The sequence below is a fragment of the Pleurodeles waltl genome, chromosome 2_1, assembly GCF_031143425.1.
Source record: "Pleurodeles waltl isolate 20211129_DDA chromosome 2_1, aPleWal1.hap1.20221129, whole genome shotgun sequence".
Taxonomy (NCBI): Eukaryota; Metazoa; Chordata; class Amphibia; order Caudata; family Salamandridae; genus Pleurodeles; species Pleurodeles waltl.
The window spans coordinates 733,396,316-733,414,055 of NC_090438.1; the positions used below are offsets into that span (position 1 = coordinate 733,396,316).

The 17,740-nt window shown below is 41.6% G+C and overlaps 1 protein-coding gene across 1 annotated transcript in view; it reads left to right on the plus strand.

Moving 5' to 3' along the window:
* F13A1 (coagulation factor XIII A chain) overlaps positions 1 to 17,740 on the plus strand; it is a 536,045-nt gene that overhangs the window by 429,601 nt on the left and 88,704 nt on the right. Inside the window, exon 12 of the mRNA XM_069217374.1 lies at positions 13,016 to 13,300. Coding sequence (XP_069073475.1) covers positions 13,016 to 13,300 — 285 coding nt within the window. The remainder of the gene's footprint in view (positions 1 to 13,015; positions 13,301 to 17,740) is intronic.

The following is a 17,740-nucleotide window of genomic DNA, read 5'->3' on the forward strand; positions in this document are numbered from 1 at the left end:
ACTTTACACATTGTCTCCTAAGTTAAGCCTGACTTGTCAGTGCTAAGCTACCAGAGGGTGGGCAGGGAATAATTTGGATTGTGTTTGACTAGGATTGTGGTCCCTACTTGGACAAGGGTGTATATCCCTACCAACCAGAGACCCCATTTCTAACAGTAGGCTAATTTCCGAGCAAAAAAATATCTTGTGGAGATGACATTGTCCGTGGGCCAAGAGTGCCCACATGAGTCACAAATTATTTCTCTAATTATGTGTTTGATTTTGGCAGACTGAGTCCCCATATTTGCTTCATGGCAATATTTCTAGTCTTGGTCAAGTTCATTTCAGTGTGTCCCATGTCCACCAAGAAGACCGATTCTAAAATTATAAAGTCATCAGAATGGGATTTTAGATACTGCTTGTTTTGTAATGGTTACACATTGTCCAAACATGATGTATATCTCCTGCTCTTATTGTTGCATGACCAAAGGACAATGCTTTATGTGAAATTATTTCATGACCTAAATTACTACACTATTTCAAATACGTACATGTATCACACTTTAATTCAATCTGACATGATATACATATATAGTGTTATAATGTCTGTCTTGAAAAAAGTACAGTTAAGCTAGGAGACTATTTTTTTATTAATATCACTGCCTTCCTGTAACCTAACAAAGAGTCAAGTGGGATCATGCCAGCACCTAAATAACATCAATTACATTACTTAACAAAAAACGGAAATCCCTCAGAGACTGCTGTCCTGCTACAGCTTTTCAGTGAGACCCGTGACTCGTAGCTAAGCTCAGCTAAAAATGGCTGATTTGTCTGTCTTTGCTTTTATGAGTCCTCTGGAATCCGTGGAGTCTAAAAAGGCTGACCAATCAAAATAATTTGGCAATATGGAAATATTCTTGTATGTTCTAGATCTCTGTCAATATATAATAAAATTAACCCTTGGTAGCACATCTGATAACGTTTTGTAATCTATCTATCTATCTATCTATCTATCTATCTATCTATCTATCTATCTATCTATCTATCTATCTGTTGAATGAATTTACACAAAACCATAAAAGAGCCCTATTCTTAGTAGAGTTCTATATTTTCGGCAAGTACAGTGTAATTCTGTGCAGCGTAGTTTGCTGTAGCGAGTGCAAAAATTCCTTTGTAATTTAAAAATGAGAAATACTACTTCTAGACGTCTTAAATAAGATTTCCACAACTTATGGCTAATTTGTACATTTGAGATGAAGAAACTTTGATGGATGTGCCATTCAGATTCCTTAAACAATGCCCAATTTATAAGCAAATCAAAAAAACATTTCCTTTGGAAAGTTGCAGCTGAACGATAACTTTAGTAGTTTCTGTGAGATCTATATATTGTGCAAAATGACTTGTGAGTGGCCGCATTCAAAACAGGACAAGCCCTCACCAACAGTCTGCAGCTGGCAGTTTTAAGCGAAACCAGAATCAGTAGCCCTACCAATACATTCTGGTCAATGTCGTTCAGTTTTCAAATATTGTATTTTTCTTCTCCCTTGACACATTTCGCTTTTTATGAGCTCTTTGGTGAAGGACATTAGGAAGTGAACAGCAAGCATGTTTGCATCAGATACCAGTGCATCCTTAACTGTGCAACAAAAGCTTTTTATGGCAAGGATCATCTCCTCCTACGTGAGCCATTGCCCCAGGAACACTTTTGCGCAAAATAACCTCCATGTGGCTTCAGTCAAAACAGGAGTCATGCCCCTATAGTCTGTAACTGTGAGTTTCATGTAAAACCAGACTCGTTAGCCCTCCTAATGCATTCTGGTTAATGTGGTCCATGTTTAACAAAGTAGGATTTCTTTCAATGGCAAAAAGCTTGATAGTTGTTCTTTGAAATATGTTATTGTTCTTAGCTCCACACACATTTTGCTCTTAATGCTGCTCCGCTGAAGAGCTCATGAAGAGTTAAAACATGTCTGCGGCCAAGAATAATGAAATTTTTGTGGCTGCCACTGTGTAGTGATAGATAGGTCCTAGTTTCCATAGGAAGGGAGTTCTTTTTTGTTAATAACTTTGGCACTGGTTGATGAATCTCTTAAAACATTTCCAAAAGCAAAGTTCATCTACCTCAGCTCCTTTATAGAAAGATTTGTGCTGATCTGTCAAGTGGAGGCCAAGAAAAACAGGGTGGGAGGAGCGGAAAGGCCCAAAATGAATCTTACCCATGTTAATTTGCTCTCTGATGAGAAAAAAGGTCTTAATAGAATTACATGAAACTTGGCAAACAGTTAAAACTTTACTGAAAAAAGTGAGTTGTTTGTGATTTGGTGTAAACTCGTTCAACCATTTTCAATAAATATCCTTTGAAAGAGGTGATCAATTTGAAGTCAAAGGGGTTCAAAAGTTAAATATACCCAGACGCTTGGTCCAGCTGAAGGTCAGTGGTGCCTAAAAGTTTTTAAAAAACATAAAGAAAAATAGGGCCCTCTAATTGGGCAAGGAAGATTTTTTTTCCCCATTTTGTACCCCAGAACTGGACCTGCAGTATGGGCGTCAGTGGGGCGTTGGGCAAGGCAGCCGACCCTCGCTGTGCATTGCCCTAGGCAGTACACAGCGCAGGGTTGGCAGTCAGCGGGGTTTGGCATTAAGGGCTGCAGGTCAATCCCTGCTGCCAGCCCCTGCTGTGCATGGCAGAAGGGTGTATTCACCAGCCAGTTAGACACCCACAGCATGGTTGGCTGGTGCCAGACAAAGCCACGAATGACCGCTGCACACAATTGTGCACAGCTCAGAGGGGGGGCTGGGCACAGGAACTTTTTGGAGGCTAGGCCCTGCAACCAAACCCATGCTACGCACAGCTGAAGGCTGTGTGTGGCAAGTGTTTTGGCTGAACATGATAAGAAAAAACAGGAATTCACAAAAAAAAACAAAGATTAAAGTGATTAAACAAAGTTTAAAATCATTATACAGTTAGCTTAAACCTTCGCTTACTTACAAAAAAATCCGTAGAAATTCACCAACTAACACACAGGTTAAGGCAGTGGTTCCGAAACTTTTTTGGCCCGCGGCTCCCTTGACCTATTGGCCATTGGCAGTGGCTCCCTGTTATATCACTTTTTTTGACGGGTGGGAAGATGTAAGCCAGGACTCTGGAGCACTTCCATTTTCTCCCTGAAAATAATTGGGTAGAAGCCGATAAAGGGCTTCGGTGATAGGGACTTGCCTTTAGTGACTTGGAGAACACACTGGCAGTAATCTGCTGCTGCAGGCCAGTGCACAACATTATTGTCATGCTCTTTCTGCCTGCCATAGCACTTTTTCCTTGCTCCTGGCAGGTTAAAAAAAAGCACATTAGCATTTTTGATCTCAGATCCTGCAACACCACACTTGAAAGTCCCACATATGACAATAGACCTGGTTCAAGGGGAGAAATACACTCTCCTGATTCTTTTTTTGTTTTTTAAATCTCCCACTTTCCTCTTAAATGTTGACATGTTTGTAATTTCATGATTACCTGCTTTTCCTGAGTAGCTGCAGAACCCGGACAGAAAAAAAACTCCATCACTTTCCTGATTGTGCCTGACCCTGCCTAAGCGGACACCCTCTTTATTTATTAGGCAAGATGTCACACACGGGTCCAAACCATTCCAGACACTGACAGCTGTGTCTTCCCTAACTGCCCCCCATGGCATTCCCACACGGGTTACTGGGGGCTGCAAACGCACTTCACAAAACTCTAACAAGTTTGATTTATTTGCACTGTGATTCTTTATTTTTCATACTACTGTACAGCTCCATTCCAAACATAACATCTTTAGAATGGAGCTGTGTGGCAGTATGAATGAGAAACAATCACAGTGCAAACAGTGCTTAATTTGAGCCGGTGGTTTCCGGTTTTCTGCATCAGACATTTAGTATGAGTAAAAGATACATATGGGAAATGTGGACGAAAAGAAAAATTAGAAAGCATCACAAAGGAAGAAAGTAGAAAGATGCATGAGTGAGCTGAAGGAGTAGGGAGTGGCTGTAAACGGATTAAAGAGGCCCGAGAAGGCCAGCACATTTAAATGCAGCATCCGCTTGTTTCAAAAGAGAGCTTTGAGCACCAGCCCATTTCTATTTACAAATTAAGCACTGGGTTTCCAGTGGGGAGTACCGGCACTTATTTTTAAGGACTGGCACATAATTTTCTGCATCAGGCATTTACCGTGAGCAAAAGGTACATATGGGAAATATGAAGGAAGAGAAGGACTGAAAAGCTCCACATTGGGAGAAGGCTGCAAGAGTGAACTGATGGGGCAGGGAGAGGCTGTAACTGGACTGAAGAGACCCAAGATGGCTTTAGGATTACCTCCGCCTCAATGTTCTTTGCATGCATATTTAATTGCAGCACCCGCGTGTTTCAGAGGAGATCTTTCAGCACCGATACGTTTTTATTGACAAATTATTAAACACTGAGTGGAAACAAATCAAAATTGATGGGATTTACAACTTACTACACAACATTGCAAAACCATAACAAGTTTGATTATTTCCACTGTGATTCTTTCTTTTTCATGCTACCATATGGCTTCCTTCTAAACATAACTGTCTTTAGAATCAAGTGTACAGTAGTATGAAACAGAAAGCATTGCAAGACAGATAAATCAAACTTGTTAAGGTTTCTGCAATGTTATGATGTCTATTGTAAAACCCATCAAGTTTGATTTGTTTCCACTGCGAGTCTTTCTCTTTCATACTACCATGCAGCTTTGTTAGATGTACGGTAGTATGAAAGAGAGACTCACAGTGGAAACAAATCAAACTTAATAGGTTTTACAATTTACTACGTAACATTGCAAAACCATAACAAGTTTTATTTATTTCCACTGTGATTCGTTCTTTTTCATACTACTGTACGGCATCATTCTAAATGTAATGTGTTTTCAGAATGAAGCCCTACGGTAGTATGAAACAGAAAGCATTTCAGTGCTCCCAAGAAGTTTGCAGCGCCCCAGGTGAGTTCTGATTAAGGTGATGTTAGAGCTAGGTGTTAAAATAACAAAAAAAACAAACACAAAAATTATCAGTTATAATTTATTAATCTAACTGTAACTTGTATCCCACCATGCACTACTTATGACATCACAAATAATATCACCAATGACATGTTAAACCACATCACTGATGATATTACTGATGACATCTCAATTGACATCAATGATGACATCATACAAATATTATGACACCGTCCTATAGGGTTTGTGGAATTTACATAATTTAACATGCAACACCTGTGGACAATTTTCTATTCACCTGGTTCATTCACCTAGAGTTAGGAGATTAACCTCTTAAAGACTTCACATGGTCCGCAATTTAAATCATGACATTGACTGATATATATTTGCTACTGAAAAAACATTGTCTTTCAGGTCCTATAGAAAACACTTTGTAGTTTAGTAAAATGCACTACACACATTCTTTAGGCAGGCATAATGGCATACAACCTTAGAGCCATGCTTACACTACCAGTGAGAGATAAACCACCTCTAAGTGGGACACCCCTAGATTCTTCATTATTCACCAACCTGAAATGCCTCAAAGTATTCAGCAAAGTTCTGGAAATAGATATCCACACTTACATATAACCCTTTCTACATAGAAGTTGTCCATAATACTGTATTACAGCTGTTTAACATGGGCACACGCCTAGTTATCCAGTGGCTTTATTTCAAACGGACGGCTTGGACTTTCTCTATTGTTTTTTAAAATTATTTTTATTGAATTGTAAAACGGAAAGGGCAACAGCATGAATTATTAACACAATGCATATGTTTGTGATACAATAATGTTCATTACCTCGCCAGAATCGAATTCTTAACACAAAACTACACAAAACCTGGTTAATACACACCTGGGATAAAATTGTGAAGTACAATACCGAATAATCATGTCAATATAAACTTCACCGAATGAGCCCCACAACAAAAGACATCCCGTACTAATGGATATAAAGACTTCCTCCACAAGTACACAACCCACGGTGCAACCCTAGAGTTCATTTTTTAGAAGGCCGACTTCATATATATATTTATCAAATGTGCCCAAACTAAACAACCCTTCCTCTGAGCCCACCTTCCCTCCTCCTATAGAGGCCTTTTTCTAGATTCTAAATAGCAAGGAAGCGTGCGCGCCACTACATAAACCTGGGGGCCTCTGGCCTTATCCATCCCACTGCAATGCACATATGTGCTGTAGCCATGGCCACAAAAAATATGTCTTTGCCTGCTTTTGCAAGGCCCTGTTCCCTCACAAGACCGAATATTACTGCCAGAGGTGTGATCCGAACTTTACTTTTAAAAATCACACTTTTGAAGTCCGCATTTGCCTGGAAATAAGTCCACAGCCAAGGGCAGGACACAAGCATATGAGTTAAGTCAACTTCCTTAGCCCCGCAACAATGGCATTTTGAATCGAGTCTCTTGCCCCATTTAAATAGATCATTATGTGTATAATATAAGTCAAAAACTGGTTTAAAATGTTGACTTTTGAGACCGGCATTCAAGAGTCCCTTCTTACAGGTCAAAAGAGAGATCCAGAGTAATGCACCCTTGAACCCCAGCCTTGATTCCCTCCTCCCATTATGTAACTCCATATCGTCAACCAAGCCCTGAATCAGAACATTAAAAAAAAATCCAATATGACATCCCTGATCCACCATTTCTATTAATGGCAATTCCACAACCAAGATTTGACTAGCTTCAAATTTGGTGAGATAGTAATGAATCTGCAAATATTTATAGAATTTCTCCTTTGTCACACCAAACTTATCCTGTAGCTCCTGAAAGGAACAAAATTGCTCATTAGCAAAACGATCTCCCGACCTCCGAATCCTGCAATACTCATATCTTCTACACATACCACCTTGGACCAAACCCGGCAGGGTTGGGAAGTTCCAGAGAGGGGTGTAATGATTGAGTTTAGTGATACTATATTGACACGCTTTCTAATCTGATGCCAAATCTTGAATGGCCCATCAACCATTTTGAACCTGGTTCTCTTGTAATAAGTCCACTCGAAATACCTTAAGAAACAGCTCTTAACATTACTACCCACTTGACAATTGGTAGATAGAAGGCAATGCAGCAGGGTTAATCTTAGAGTTATTACCAGTTTTACCAGTAATCAAGATCACAAAATGCTGTAACATACAGGCCAGTACTAATACAAAAAACTGGTAGCTGCTCAGCCGCAGCACAACTAAGGAATGATCATATATTTTGCCACTCTTCTTGGCTTCCTAAATTCCCAAATTAAGCCAAAACAAAGACTATCCAACTCGTTAAACCAACTACGATGATCTTCCAATGGTGTGTTTCTAAACAAAAACAGTACTTTTGGAGGAACCATCATCTTTAATTCGTTACATCTCCCCATAATTATTAAATGTAAGTTATTAATTTTGTGTTGTCCATCTTAATCCTATTCAGTAATGATGCAAACATTTTCCCCACTATCTTCTTGATGTTTCACCCCCAAATAAGTCACATCTTCTACCCAGCGTTTATCATCAAATTTAAGGTCTTCAGTGCTCATCACTTTCCTATTGGGCAATGAATGGATGAATGTATACGGTGAACAGTAATGGTGAGCAGGGGCACCCCTGCCTTGTTCCTCTGGTGATAGGAAACAAATCTGACCCCTTCTTTGATCTGTATTCTGGCTTTGGGTGTCTGTTAAAGAGCACTGATAGACCTAAAAAAACCAGGTCAAATACCTTCAACCTTAATACCTTTCAAACATAACACCAAGACACTCGGTCAAAGACTTTGTCAGTGTCCAATAGTATTAATCCGATAGGTGACTTAGTTACCACAGCTATATTCAATAGGTTGATTACTCTATGGACATGGTCAGCAGTATCACGTCCCGGGATAAACCCATGCTGACAAGATGAGACAAGCTTGGCCATAACCTGCCCTAGTCTACCAGCTACGATTTTTGCATAGATCTTTGCATCTGTGCTGATCAATGAATTGGGTCGATATGACCCAGGATTCAATGGGGGTTTACCCTTCTTCTTAAAAACCATAATATTCATATATATTTCCATACGGATGTTATCACCCCCTTTGTCTGAGCTGCGAGAAAAATTAGAAACATAACCCCTAAGAGCTTGGGGGCAAACACCGTTTAGAATCCCAATGGAATTTTATCAGACCCTGCTGCCTTCCCCTTAGCCATAAAGCCTACTGCAGTGATTATTTCTTCACGATCAATCAGCTGTTTGAGTTAGGTCCTTTCATTGCTGTTCAGCTGACCCCCGTGAACTGATTGTAGATACTCAAGATAACACTCAGGCTGTGGGGAGAAACCTTCCGCATACAATGCTGTAGAATAATTCCTGAATACCTCAAGGATCTCTGTGGCACTATCCACCTTCCTACCTCGTTCATCGTTGATGGCATCTATTCCTCTCTCGGACCCGCACTGCCTAATACGATGCACCAAAAACCTACTGCAACACTCTCCTTATTCATAATAGTCAGCCTTATGACTTTGAAATTTACCCACCATGCCTCACTGTACAGTCCATTGATTTTTACCTTGATAAACAATATCTTCTGCATAATCTCACCACCATCCTGCCCCTTCTTGATCAATTTAGCTAACTCAACCTCATATTTAAGTAGGGCCTCCGACATCTTTTGCACATAAAGGTGTGATTGACTCTGCTTATTTAAACCAAAGCTGAGAGACCCACTTCTTACGCCTGTTTTTAAAGAGTCCCATACCATTTTAGGAGACACCATACCTGATTAAGCTTTAGGACCTCTTTAAGCTATTTACACATGTTCTTAACATAATCCTCCTCTAGGAGGATTTTTCTGTCAGAAGTCCAAATTCGAGGCCGTGTTGCAAAACCAGCTACTGTGCATTCTAATATTAGGGGATTAAGATCTGAGAACACCCTAGGAATCCGTTGGATCCCTATCTGTCCTACTAGAGTTGCCAATACAAAAAACGCTCTTGATGTACTAATTTATATTATGGGGTAGGAGTAAAATGTAATCCGTGGGTCACTCTTCTTGAGGGCCCCCGCACATCAATCAGCCCATGATCTTTTATTAATTGCTGAATGGCCAGAAACCTAAAAGCCCCTCCGTTCTCACCACCTGTTCCCATATAAAGGTCAAAATCCCCACACAGTACTAAAGGGACAGGCCACATTGCCAATTCCAGATTAAGCATGTGTAAATTATCCAAATCCAAATTAGGGCCATATATTGAACATACTGTGATCTGCCCTGTACCAATGCGAAGATCCATTAGCCATTATAACCCATCTTCCCATATAGTCAGATTTTACCTTAATTGGGGCCCCTATAAAACGATTGGCCATTATTGCTACTCCCCTTGTTGTACCCCCTTGCATTGTGCAACCTAACAGTGAGTACCGCAATTCTTCAAGCGACCCCCATTTACTCCCATGGAACATGGGTCTCTTGCAAACAGACAATATTAAGCTGCAAATCATCAATCCCCAGTGCCACTCTACCCCTCCTACCCCTGTCGTTCAAACCACAGACATTGATTGTACAGACACTGGTTCTATTCTGCATCATTGTTGCCTGTATTATCGATCTGGATTGCATATCCCCAGGTATATATCAAGGTATATTCCAGGTTGAAATCACTTGCTGGCTGCCTTGACACTCTAGTGCCACTGAATTCTCGTTTATCCCCAAACAAGTCACCACCCATACCAAGTGTAAAATCCTTGCCCCTCCTACCAACAAGCCCATAACCATCCCCCTCCCCTCCCCCTACCCATCCAACCACCAACTGACCCCGCCTCTCACCCTCTCTCTCCACCACCTCCCTACCTCTGACCTCCCACCTCAAACTGACACCCTCCTACCCCCCAATAACTGCAGGAAATTGAGCTACCCAGGCCCTGGTGATGGAGATGACCCCTCCTTCCAACCATGCAATACCCAAACCAGCCACCTATTGACCCTCAGCCGTACACCCCCTTAAACATACCTTCCCATCGGAAGATACTTAGCAACTCAGCTGAAGCCAACTAAAACGTTCCCTGAAACTGAATCAACATTGACCTTGAACAGATGGCTTTGCAACGCTGCAACCATACCAGTTAGCTCGCTAGGGACCATGCCATCTAAAAATTCCTTAGCCTTAATCCCTGACATGAAGAAATGGGCCTTATCCTGCACTACAATTTTATGTGTTGTTGGGTTTATAAGGAAGGCCTGGGCACCCTTCTGGTGACAGGGTTGAATCATCTAACTGAGGCACCACGTTCCTTCAGCAGTTATGTGGCAAAAGGCCGGTCTAACGTAAACCGCTAGCCGCAACAATAAGTTCCCAAAAAATACCAGCACCACAATAGGCTTGATACTCTCCTGGTGTCCCTGTTTCTTTAGATTGAAAGGAAACCTCTGAGCCTGCTTGACATCTGCAGCCTAATGCCACTCTGAAAGTTCAGGGAAAGCCACCTGAAAAAGCTTAACAATTAATTTGGGGGTCTCATCACCCTCTGTCTACTTTGCTTCTTCCAGGATGCCCAGTACTCTGAAGTTATTCCTTCTTGTCCTATTCCTAAGGTCCTCAAGTTTACACCAGGCATCCAACATCCGGGTCTACAACAAATCAGTGGTCCCTTTGTGTGCTAATGACTCAGACTCCAGCGACACAATTCTAGTTTTTAACTCTCCCAGCCTCTCTGAAAACCCGGAACAGGTTTTGGCCGCCCGCCAGATGGCGCCATTTAATTCCCAATAGGCATTTCCAGTCTACGACTGTCTGCCCAGGTCTCTTCCCAGTAAGCCATGATATTCTGAAAGACTGACTCCAAAGAAACAGGATCAAGGGACTCCTGCATTTGATTTTTCTCTGAAGAGATGTTTCCCTCCAACCAGGGTGACACTGAGTGGTCCCACAGCAATTTTCAGCTTTGGGTGGCTGAATGGAGGGGATGCGGCAAGTTCTGCCTCCAGTTTCCTCCTCCCCCGAAGGAGATTCCACTCTTGTTGCTGCTGCTGTCAGGATGGGCTCCACAGATTCCGGGTAGTCACCAGTCCTCATCACAAGGGCGGGCCCAGCCAATCTCAGCACTTCCTGGTAACTCTCAGGGATGGAGGCGGAGGTGGCTGCAGCCGCAAGAGTTCCTTGCACCTAGTCAACAGAATCAACGTAAGATGAATCCACAACAGACTCCATCACTGTTATAAGGTATGTGCCTTTATTGGCAGTCTTAGCGCCAGTCCCCGCACTGATAATCTGAGTGTGCCGGCTATGCTTCTTGGCCGGACTGAAATAGCCAATAATGGGGCCTGAGGTCCTTTGCTGGATGGTGGGCTCTGCCGATCCCGGTTCAACTGCCTGCCAATCCAAGAGGCTTTTGACAGGTGTCCCCACATTTCAGCTGGTATTGCCACAGTAGATTTCAACCCTGGAGCGGGCCACCAGACTTAGCCACTCTCACTGTCTTGCGGGCCATCACGTAGCAGTAAAGTGACCTAAAGAATGCTCACATGAGCCACCGCATCCCCCAAGATTCCAAAATAGCTCCTCCAGTTGACTTGCCTCACTGGGGGGCGGCACCACAGAGATCTAATCATGCCAACAAAATATCTCTGGTCATGAATACCTCATGCTGAGGATCAGACTGCTTGAAAACACAAGAGGTTGGAAGAAGGTGCAAACCGGACGTTTAAACAGCCACCATCTTGCTCCCACCCAGCCTCAGCCTTTCTCACATATTTTGGAACAGTATTTGGCTTTAAGCTTTGACCCATTTTCAAACATAACTCTGGAACGCAAATCAGGTGCTCCCCAGCCTTTACCTTGTTTAATATGGCTTGAACCCCGAACTTTAGTCATTTGTAAACTGTGCACCAAATAACTTTCCACATGCACCACCAGACTTCCCTGTAAGGCTTACACTATTTGTATGCTATGGAACCAGACATGTATATTCAGTAACTCTGTGATGTATATGACTATGGTTATTACTGATATCATCTGTGATGTCTCAATGATGCTAATTAACATGTCATGAGTGATGTGATATGTAAGGTCAAAAGCAGTGCATGGCAAGGACATAGGTTATAGTTAGAGTAGTAAACTATACATGGTGAATTTCAGAGGCTTTTTTTTATTTCAGGAGTTGTTAAATGACTGAGAAGATGGATAGGCTGAGTAAACATGTTGGAAGAGGATGCTGTAGATAAGCATATGTCTCTTTAACTAATTTTAGCCCCTTTAAAAATACATTACGCCTCAAATTACTAAAAACCGACACCTCCCCTCACATTTTTAACCTTACAGTGTCATGTCTGCATTAACATCACATCTCCAATTTATCTCAGCCACACATCAGGAAAGGCTTTAGATTCATCAGCTCTTATTCCATCAAACTTGCATTATAGTGCTTCACTTTTATCTTGATTACAAAAGGTTAGTGTTGTACAAAACTTGTTTTACTGAAATGGATAAGGAAGATATTTCAGAACTTATAGAAAATGTGACCCTATTTTAGCTTTCCATAGCACTACCCTTAATAGACAAGTTTCAAATATTCAGATATTCTTGGCAAAACGTTGCATAGGTGTCATCTTTTATGAAGGAAATACAGGTAATTCATTCCTTGGTGTGCGTATTTGTGTGTGTGTACATACTTGAAAGCTATGGATATACTGGAATACTAAGGGTCTGATTACAACTTTGGCGGAGGGGGTTAATTCGTCCCAAATGTGACAGATATCCCGCCCACCGTATTATGAGTTCCATAGGATATAATGGACTCGTAACACGGCAGGCGGGATATCCGTCACATTTGGGACGGATTAACCTCCTCCGCCAAAGTTGTAATCAGACCCTAAGTTACTTAAAATTGTCTCCTTCACTTGAAAACAATCAAAGTATGCTTTCCTTGAGTGATTAAGATGGGGTGGTAAAGAAGTTTTTTTCCCTACATGTTGATTTCTTCAAAAGTATAATTTTCTTTATTTTCATCTTTAACCTCTGGTCCCAACAGGCACTGAAGAAGAGAGGCTGGCTCTCGATACTGCCCTGATGTATGGTGTGAAAAAAGAAACTCTGCAAGAAATCCCAGTGCCGGGGCCACAGGCTGAAATGGACTTTCAAGTGGAAAATGTGGTTCTTGGAAGCGACTTGAAAGTCATCATCACTTTCATAAACCGAAGTCCTAACCAATACACTGTAACGGCGCATCTCAATGGGAACATTGTGTTTTATACAGGTGTCGCAAAATCTGAATTCAAGAACAAAACCCTTGAAGTGACACTGGACCCGTATAACTGTAAGCCTTCAAAAGTGCTCAAACATTCACACTGTTTTGATTTGTCACATAACTTTCCAAAAATGCAAAACAATATGTGTATCCTCAAAGGCCCAGCAAGGGAGCAAGGGATCAATTCATAAATATTTTTTCTGTGAATATCTGTGAGTTACTATTAGGTTAGTTTGTAGGAAATCATGTCTATTCATTGAGAAAATATTTATGTATTTTGCCGTCAGTAGTTACATCATGAGTGGCCCTCAGAAGCCCCTGAGGACTGCAGGCACAACAGATTTGTGCAGTAGCCATTTGGGCTGCTGGTTACCTGATACGAGGTATTGGTTACCATTTGGAGGAAACGAAGGGTGAGGATTAAATTGAATGAGTATCACAGGATTCCAGCACACCTACCTGCACTTGCGGCCCATGAGGTACCCTCTTAGAAAGGAACAAGGCAATCCTGACACGCACTTCATGCAACGCTTTAAGGAGACCCTTATTTAATGTCCATCATCATTGAACCCTTGAGTAGTGCGATAAATGGCTGCTTCATTACCAAATGATTGTTGAGCAAAGTTTTTGAATTTAAATGAACAGTTTGACTTGTACAAGCATTGCATCTGTGTTTTCAGTATAAGGAAGCCGAAATTATTGTGTTTGTTAATGGTAATGGCACCAGCTGCCCCCCCTAACAGTATGACTCTGACTGTAGTCTTTTAAGCCCTCATTATGAGTGTCCCAGAGTCAAAGGCTTTGGTTGTCCCCAGATATACCATATCTAGTTTCCCAGTATTTTCAGGGGAGGGGTTGACTAACAGGGACTATCACTTTTTGAGGTATACCATGTGGAAATCAATCCCACTGTGATGATTTCCACATGTTTTTCACTGGCTTGCCACGTTGAGACTTGCAGCAAGTGAAATCTCCTGGTGGAAAACCACTGAGCAGGAATGATTTCTCTAAACTCATAATTCCAATGGGCCCTGATGTTACTGGGTTATTCAGAATTAACAAGACACTTTTAATGTGGACCTAAGTAGTTGCCTTTTTGCAAGCCTACTTCTATGGTTTGAAGGCGCAGCCAAACTCTTGGCTTTTTATCTCTACTTGCAAGCTCTGCTTCCATCCAGAAGCAAATGGCCCTCCTTCCTCCCCTCCTATTTCATATGTCCTGCAGTAAAAGTGCCCTATAAATCTAGGTTTCCGAGGCAATTATTTATGGATTTAGCTGCCAGCCTTGCTGTGTATCATTTTATGTGAGTCTGAAGGGACATTAGTGGTAACTATGTTTGGGGAACCAGTATCCAACATTTAGTGTGGCAGAGACAAAGGTCTGATGTGTGAAGACTTACTTAGGGAGTCATCTGAAAAATAAGAACATTTGTATAGTTTCAGGGTATCCTTAGTGCCAGAACAGTTAGCAGTGAAGCCCTGAATGGACCAAGTGTGTATTTAAGATTTCTGTAAAATGCTACTAAGCACCCAATAGGTGGTCCCACAGTACTGGAGGAGTGGAATCAAGTGGGTGCGTTGGAGGTAGCAGATATAATGATGCCCCCAGCAGGTCTTCTGTTATTTTGCCATAGGTTAGACCCACTACAGAGTTCACACTGGTGTAAAAGCCTTCCATAGATTTAAAGGGCGGACTGGTTTTAGGAGCCTGATGGCTAAAACCAGGATAAAGCTGCAATTTGCTAGTACTGGAATAACTGAATTATGAAAGTACCAGGGTGCAAATGTGCACCTTGGGGTTTTCCTGAATTTGAATTAGACCTTCTCAAGTCTCAGGTGGATGGGTAGTAATTTCCAGAGAAAGGATTTCTAGTAAAGAAAAGAGCAATCACATATCTTTTTAATCTGAACAGTTGAGGTGGTAGACGAAAAAGAAGGGAAGGAACCCACAATACGTCTTCATGATTTGGTGGTGCCGTAGAGGGACCCAGATGGACATAAGAGGAGGGAATTGAGGGCACTTGAGGGGTTAAGTCAGTACAGGATTAGCACACTACTTAGAAAGATTCCATTTCCAAACTAGATTGTAAATTTTATTGATGCTTTATTGAGAAAGAAGAATCCACTCTTATTTCATAATCTGATCAGTTTGTAAAATGTGCCTGTGATTAAACACATTAATTTTTTTGCTGGCTAATAGTTAACGTAACCTTATTTATAATCATGATGGAGTAATGCATGTTATCAACGCTTTGCACAAGAATAATAAAGTTCCATATCTATCCATGTTTGTGATTGTGGACTAAAATCTCAAGAATGGACAGAAGCTGTGCATATTGTGTACAGTAAACTGTGCTTTCTAATATTAAGTGTTTCCAGTGATTAAAAATTATTATGGCTAGTGCACAGCCAATCTACTCCTTTCAGTGCAGCCACGAGCCAGCTTCCCATACTAGATTGGTAAATATGTATTTTCACTTTTTTTAAAACATGTTTTTATTGGGTATTTACAAAACAGGAAGTTCTCCTCAACGATACAACAGAGTATCTAGTTACAGAGTCCGCAAAGTGATTATTAGGCATTTTATTTCACATTTATACAGAGTTCTGTTATTTAGGACTTTCATTTCCAGAAAAGTTAACAAAAGAGAAATGTTTGTAAATGTCTGCCTATTTTATTGAAGGGTTTCTAATAAGTTATTGTTCAAAACTATTTCGATTATATTTATATTATATTTATATTATATATTATATTTCGGGAATACTGCGGAAAACATCTGCAAATCATCACAGTGAATCCAACGTCTGCATGTTATTGCCTAAGACTCATAGTCCCTGTTATTTTCTCTTTTCCAAAACGACTGTGCCTCCAACTGTTGGTACGGAAATGTCCTCTGCGTGGTTTACAGTATCAAGTGCGAATTTGAGACGGTGGCTGAAGGTAGGGCCCCAACCGTGCCAGCACTTACTTTTACTTTTCCTCATCAGACTTTGGCCCATTGAAAAAGAGGGAGAAACTGAGAAGGGAAAGGTTAAGGAATTTAACAACAGAAAAACGGTGCCCAAAGGAGAAAGCAGGAACCTGCAAGAGTTGGATAAGGGGACCAGGAGTGTGTGTGATGGAAAAAAAAAGCATAAAGTGGAATTAAGCCTATGCAGCCTTGGTATTCGGCATGCAGACATTTGTTAGCACCGGTTTCAGGCTTCTGATCAAAACCTTAGGCCCAACACTTATATTTTAACAAATTGAACACTGGTCATGTTCCATGCCCTGCATCCCCAACTGCGAGTATCTGGCTTCACAGTTTGTGGATTTGTGACTCCAGCCCCTTGCTAATCTAGCATATGCACAAAGGCCTAGGTCTGACTTTGACATGAAACTGGTCCTGTAACTGTTCTGGACCTGTCAGGGTTCACCAAGTGAACCCTCAGAAGTGACATGGCACTATTATCCTTGTCATGGGTTCAAGAGCTTACCACCATAGGGGCTGCATACTATGTTCTGAAGTGACCCTAGTGTGACCAGGCCTTTTCATCTGTGTCACATGATTGAGAGCCTACTGGTCCCTCACATAAATCTATGCTATTAATGGAGAAACCCAGAATCCTAAGGCAGAAATCTCAAGCACATACATGAACATGTGTTCAGTGTGAAAAGTGTGTTACACACTGCATGAGTGCCTGAGTAAACAAGTGTGGCCCAACATGCCTTTGGGTTCCATTTTTGAAAACCTGGCCTGGTCTTGCGAAAAGGATGGAAGTGTGGCCGTTCCTTTATCAGGCATTCAAAGTGGATTGCTGCCATTCCTGAGACTGGAATGAGGGAACCAAGACAATGAAGCGGGAAAAGAGGGCACAGGATTCTCCTTAAAAATTTGATTACATCCTTTCTGTTACAGAGGGGTGCTGATTAGTCTTTGTGAGACTGTTATTCAGTATGAGGTAGGAGTAGAGTGTGTGACTACCTTTTTTTTGCCAGAGTTCTGAAAGATCATTTTAAAAGGTGGGGGCAGCCTTTTGTCTATCCTCCTGATCACTGTCAGGTGTGGCTGTTGATTATTATGTTCAGACTCTTTCCACAGCTTTTCACATCTGTTATGGGTGCTCCAGCCTGGATTCCATGCTGTAAAGTGTATCCCTTGAGACAATGTATGAGTCTGGAACACAGCCTGGGAAGGGCACATGACCTAATGTGGTTTGAAAGGCCAAATAGGGAATTCCAATCCCTCTGTCTTCCATCTCTCTGTAAAAGAGGGAGTCGCTGATCCCCTTGTTCTTTCAGGTATAAGGTCTCTCTGGCCATGGAGAGTGTGCACTTCAGAGTAACCTGAAGACTACTGTGCCACCACAGCTGGTGTGTGCCTGGAAATCAACTTTCTAGAGCTGAGGGGACATCACCTGGAGTCTGATCTGGAGGAAGAACTGCCTAAGGAGTCCTGCCTGAGTGAGGGGAAAGAATGAGTCAACCCTATGACTGTTGGAGTGGACAGAAGCTGTTCTGGTTCTGTG